This window comes from Mesoplodon mirus (assembly GCF_964341445.2).
Source record: "Mesoplodon mirus genome assembly, chromosome: 4".
In the NCBI taxonomy this organism is placed as follows: Eukaryota; Metazoa; Chordata; class Mammalia; order Artiodactyla; family Ziphiidae; genus Mesoplodon; species Mesoplodon mirus.
This window is the reverse complement of record NC_138979.1, coordinates 145,782,194-145,788,652: the sequence shown is the minus strand read 5'-3', so window position 1 is coordinate 145,788,652 and position 6,459 is coordinate 145,782,194. Positions and strand designations below refer to the sequence as shown.

Sequence of the window (6,459 nt, the reverse complement as noted above, 5' to 3'; positions counted from 1 at the left end):
GGTCCATATACCCATTCAATGAATTTATAATTTTACTCTCTGTAGCAAGATCCCAGTACATCATTACCAGATTTATATTGATTAGAAAGGACAATACTCAAGCTGATAAATCATTAAAATATCTAAGGTATGAATCTGAAGTTGCCTCCTAGTTCCAACTGTATTTCAATGACCCACTTTTAAAATTTTTATAATTAAGTACTAGAAATATTTAATTTTCTATTTAAGAGACTGAAGAATATATTGAATATGCTTTGTTTTATGAAGTCTGGTTTTCCAACTGTGAGTTATTGGCACTTAGGGGAAAAAAACAATCACTTAAATGAAAACTAAAAATATAAAGCCTATGTTTAAAACATGGCCTTTATTAATACTGCCCACTGAGCTCCATTTTTATTTTACATTGAAATACTTCTGCTTTGCAAAGAAAAGACAGAAAAGTGCAATTTACAAGAGTACTTTTTTTGTTTTTAATTCTCTGCGAAAATGGAAGGAATCTGAATCACAAGTTCACAATGTGGTAAAATGAAATTAAGAAACAATGATTTCAGTAATGCTATGCCATCACTAGTGTTTGGCTCTGACTATGTTCTTGTAAATCAGATCCTGATATACAGTCTAGAGCATCTAGGTTATTACTCTACGCATATTAAACACAGGAAAGAAGGTTTAAAAAAAAACCCTTTCAATGTACAAACATGAATTTAAAAACTGATTTTAAAAAATCACCTTTTTACATAATGTATATGGCAAAACTGCTTTAAATACATGGTTTTGGAAGAATTATTTACAAAATGTATCAGTCTGTGAAACAATTCACAAACAAAGCATACATAATTGCTTTACTTAAGTTGTTGCATCTCAACTTTGGGAGATATAAATTTATTCGGCAGTATAGCAAACATAAAAACTGTGACAAAATATCTTAAGGGCAACCAAAAATTTGATCCTCCAAACAGTTTAAATACTAGGACTGCCAAAGTTTCTAAACAAGGACATACTTTAATGATCCAGATGCCCATTTATAGTTCTACACCGTTTGAAGGACTGAGACAGACTCCCTTCAGTACAGGCAAAGCCGCTGGATGCAACCTCCTGTAAAAGGGACAGCTGAGAGCTATTGTCATTCGAAGAGTGAATTAACCTAGAATTTTCTTTTTTTCAATTTTATTAATATTTTAAAAAATACATAAAAATACAACATCCAATGTCTGAATAAATATATTTAACAAGTTGCAAGATAATACCTTATTTTACACAAAATTTTCAGCTTTAGAAATCTTGTTAAATAACTTGTTGTTATATATTTCATTTTTGTCTTTTTGTAACAAAATAAAAACTCTGAAATTACATAGAAAAAAGACAAAATATTTTTGTCAAGGGATAAGATAGTCCACTGAAAACTTATTCACAATTCCACTGTAAACATTAATAAACATTAAAATATTTGCATAAGTGTGCTCAAAAATCCTATAAAAAGTGGAAGACTTATTACAACTGTAGTTTTCAGTCAACTACACTTCCTTTCACAATTTATTTTGTCCCATTTACACCTTAAACCTGGGCACACTGCTGAACATATACTTTGGCAGTTCTAAATAGCAAGTGCTTCCACAAAAAAAAAAAAAAAGAAAAAGAAAACCAACAACAACAATAAAAAAACACAACATAAACCCCCTACTCACCAAGTGTTCAAATACATCTCAGTGAAAGTGCAGCAGTAACTATTTAGCTGGATATTTTGATGTTTATCATGTGCACTTGCTTGTCTATGATTTCTATAACACCTGAAAGCTTTATTATACAAATTCAAATTTGCTAAGTGCCCTTTTTCTATCTTCACAAAAAAACGAAAAAAAAAAAAATTAAAAAGGAAAACTTATGACAAATATGGCAGGCTGCCTAAACTTCAGTTATTTATCAGCTTATTTCTTTTGCAACAGAAAAAAAAAGAAAAGAGAAGGGAATAGATACAATCCAGCCTGGAAAAGTGTACAGGATATACTTAGCAATGTCAAACCAGTTGAGTGCTTTCTGTGGTTGTATTTCAGGGATTTGGGATTTATGTCCTTGGCAGCAAACTGCTGGGAAGGCAGAGAAAACATTTATCACCTGCATTCTACAGCAAGTACGTTCTGTGGGGGAGATGATGAGGAGGGACTCATTCCAGTGTCTGATGAAGCAGATGACATGGAGGCTCCTGCATGAGACACTGTAGAATCAAAAAAGCTACATTAGACCCGAAAACTATCACACAAAGATACCCAGCCACCGGCGAATCAGAAATAAATTTCTTAACATTATTCACTTCAATTATAGTCCTCTTAAATGGTGCATGAAGGAATAACAGCATTTTGTCAGCAAAAATTTTGTTTGGTTCAATTCAATGGAATCAGTCTCTCATCACTTAAGTAACTCAGTTCAAAAAAGGCACCAGAAAATGTAAAGACTAAAGAGATATAAAATCTTAAATCCCGGGCTTCCCTGGTGGCGCAGTGGTTGAGAGTCCGCGTGCTGATGCAGGGGACGTGGGTTCGTGCCCTGGTCCGGGAAGATCCCACATGCCGCGGAGCGGCTGGGCCCGTGAGCCATGGCCACTGAGCCTGCGCGTCCGGAGCCTGTGCTCCACAACGGGAGAGGCCACAACAGTGAGAGGCCGCATACCGCAAAAAAAAAAAAAAAAAAAAATCTTAAATCCCTACTTGAAAGATCCCTGAAAGAAACTCACCTTGTCCCAAATCAGAAATCAGATCAACCTGAGATAAATTTTCACTATAGCAAATTCCTGCTTTATCTCTGGGTTATAGGACCATAAAAGAATTCACTTATCCTAGAGAATTTCTTTTAACCAGCTAACCATTGGCTGGCTTCCTAACTTTATCGTGTCCCAGTATACCCGATGGACACAAAACTCTTATAAGCAAGAAGCAGTAATCTAAGTCAGGTATCAGAATCATGGGATCAGGATGGAAATGTGGGTGAGTGATTAGAAAAAGTCTTCAAATGAATTGAACAAAACTCTCCAGGAGCATGGAGCATGGATTAAAGATCATTAATTAACTCTATGCATCAGGTGCTCTGTCATTTTTTAGTTTTTACTTTTTTCTTTGCAGGGCCCTCCTATCTCCTGCTAATCTTTGCCCAATTATTCCTATTTTACTTAAAGTCTTAATTTTTGTTTAAGTATACATTCCTCAATGTGTGTACTGCCAAAATGACATGTAACTCATTACTACAAATTCTAATATGTATGCTAGAAGTCACTCAATGTTTCACTTTAATAACTCACTTCACACACACAAAATTAAGAAAACAAAAAAGGGAAGAAGACTATAAGAAAATCATCTTTTTAGTTGTCTGAACTTATATGACCTTTAGGAAACTCAAAGCCGTTGGAGGTTCTCTGAAGAAAAGCTCAATTTGTTAATTTGTTCTTCTTTCTGTATTTAAAAATGCTGTAAAGACTTCTTGCTATTTACAGTTTTTAAAGAAAAGGACAAACATGGAAGGTCGATCTCTTTCCTTTTGCTCCATCATATTTCCAGGAATTGAAAATTGCTGGACTTGGAGTAGAATGATTCAAGACCACATATGACACAGGCCATTTTATTAGTAATTCATCCCCTAACTCTATGCCATAGATAGAAAACTTCTCTCAAGATAGGCAAGCCTATCAGATAATTTACTGTTTTTTTCTTAAAGGGACATCCCTCCTAGAGCCCTCCCCTCCTGTTCCATCCTATTCCTGAAATAGTTGCTTTGTAGGCCTGTTATGCAGTGATCATTCTAGGGCTTCCATGTGCCATCACCTTGAGATTTTCCTTACTGTTTTCCTATGTGGGATTCCTTGTTTGCTGGATGTCATGTTATGCTAATAGCTTGGCTTCTAGTTTTTAGTGTCACCATTGAGAAATCTGACGTGAGAAATCTGATGCTGTTCTGAGACCCAGTTTTTTGTATATACCTTTATATGGTAAGCTTTTGGAACCTTACCTCTATCCACAGGGTTCTGAAATTTCATAATGTGCTTTGGTGTGATTTTTTTCCTCCATTTTTTATAGAGGTCGCAGGGAGTCCTTTCAATTGTCTAACCCATCTCCTTCAGTTCTGGAAGTTTTTCTTATTTCTTTGATCACAACTTCCTCCTATGTTTATTCAGTGTTCTCTTTCTAGAAATGCTATGATTCAGAAATTGGACCTCCCAGCCAGATACTATACTTCTCTTAGTTATTCTCTCCTATTATCTGTTTGATATTTTACTGGGATTTCTTTAGCCTTGCTATCTTACCCTTCTATTTATTTATTTTTTATTCCAAGTATCATATTTTTAATTTTTAAGAGATGAATTCATTGATAGTATCATATTCTTGTTTCAAGACTGCAATATCTTTCCCGTAACGCTGGATATTAATTATAGTTTGTTGTTTTTATATGGCACATTGTCCAAGTTCGTTTTTTCTATTGAATATTTTGGTTTCTGTCTTTATGTAAAGGCTTTCCTCAAACATCTGGTCTTGTGGCTTCCATATTTAAGGGGGAGCATTAAAAAGCTAACTGGAGGCTATACATGGGGCCGCCGGGCTTTTAAATGTTGGGCAGTGCACACATAGTGATTTGTAAGGATTTTGCTTTTTGGTTCAGGAACCTCCAAATGCTGGTATCTGTGTCAGATCACTTCCCTTGGGCTGACCAGTTTCTCCAGAGGAATCTTTCAATCTCCTTCCAGGAATGAGCATAAGCTTGGTTACCAGCTTTCAGAGAGATAAGATGATGAGATCGTTGGTTGGAAAAGGGACAGAAGTCTCATCATTTAGTACTGGAAACTTTCACTCAAGCTCATTATTTTTGGTTTAGCACTTAACCCTCACCTTCAGCTATGGCTGGTGTCCCTGAGTCTTTCTATAAGCCTGTTGATCCCTCTCAGCCTCCAATAACTTAATCTCCTATTTTCTGCTGGAGTTAGGGGAAAAGGTAGTTTGCTTCAGAGGCTGGGATGAAAGGATCCAATTTCTCCTTCCTTTTTCAAACCATCTCCAATTTTCATCCTCACACCTCACACTATCCTCAGAGCTTTTCTGGGGTGATGTAGTATGAATTGGCTTGCTTCTCATTGTTTTGTCCCACTAGAAGGATAAACAAGCTTAGGTGTTTAGCATTCTGTCATCTGCTAGGACAGTTACAGTCCATCTGCTTCTCAGCTTCCAAAAGATATGCTGTTGACATTTCTTGTCTACCGTAGTCAGTCTGCTGTCCCATTCTCTCGTCCTTGTGGGTATAGGGCTTTTAATTTTCTTTATAATTATTTTAGTGAGGCCTGGGCTTGGGGTAGATATGAGATGTCAATGTTTAACTAGAAGTCAATGCTATACATTTTTAAGGTTTAGTTCAGATGCTATTCTCTCCTCATGATTATTCCGAAGTCATCTCTCCTTCCACCAACTCCTGTTCTTGTTAATATCACTCTCACGGCCCTCAACATACACAGTTCCACTAGACGTTAAGACTTTGAGATCGAGGTCTGTATCTCATTCATCTCTGTACTTCCACCACCTGAAAGAGGGCCTGGCATATGGTATGTGTGCATTAATGTTGTAAAGCTGAACTATCTTATATAGTAGTTGCTTAGGAAATGACTTATGATCCCAACAAGATAACCTCCTAGAGGATAAGCCATATCCCTCTTCATTTTGATGAACCCCATAATGACAAATATAGTGACTGTTAATAGGCAGCCAATAAATGTTTGTTGAGCAGTGAGAGAAATTCAGAGGGAGTAAGCTCTTCTTAAGAACCCACCACATTTAGTAAAATCACACATTTTGTAAAACAGTTCATAGTCTCTTTCAAGAGTCTCATTCTGATTCAGTTGTTGACTCACTTCAATAGCAACAAAGAAGAAAACACTAGGAATCTAAAGATAACAATTAATAAATATATACCATATTAAAAAGTGGCAAACCTAAATCTTCTAAAATGATAAGATATATATTTGAAAAATAGAGGGAAGAAAAATTATAATCAAATTACCTTCTCTGTCTTTCTTTTTTAATCTTTTTCTCCTTCTATCTATGGTTGCAACTTCAGACTTCAAAGACATGTAATACTTTCTGATTTCCTGTAGTTTTTCTTGGAGAAAAGAGATTCTCTCCGTACTGTTCATGTTATCTAATTCATCTAAAAGAGAAAAAAAGTTAATTTGGATTTAAAAATAATTCTATGAGAAAAAAAGATGGCAGTTCTATCAAAAGTCCAACTCATAAATCAACAAAAGCTTTAGTTTATTAAAACCTAACAGTACACTAAATAGGGCTCTATAAAAATGGAAGACCTTAATTAAATTCACGAATAAGATTTCTATATATATCCCAAGTATTCCACTAAACAGGTATTACTTAATGATGTATTACTGAAATAATCAGAAAAGCACAAGGAAACATCAACATACAGCAACTCTGATCT

The 6,459-nt window shown here is 35.3% G+C and overlaps 1 protein-coding gene across 2 annotated transcripts in view; it reads right to left on the bottom strand.

Moving 5' to 3' along the window:
• Positions 1 to 253: 253 nt before the first annotated feature.
• Positions 254 to 6,459, bottom strand: part of ARID4A (AT-rich interaction domain 4A) — a 57,784-nt gene continuing 51,578 nt past the window's right edge. For both annotated transcript variants that reach the window (XM_082618649.1, XM_082618650.1), the window contains exons 23-24: positions 6,028 to 6,174; positions 254 to 2,212 (exon numbers count right to left, since the gene is read on the bottom strand). In XM_082618649.1, the coding sequence (XP_082474775.1) occupies positions 2,109 to 2,212; positions 6,028 to 6,174 (251 nt within the window). In that variant the 3' untranslated portion in view covers positions 254 to 2,108. The remainder of the gene's footprint in view (positions 2,213 to 6,027; positions 6,175 to 6,459) is intronic.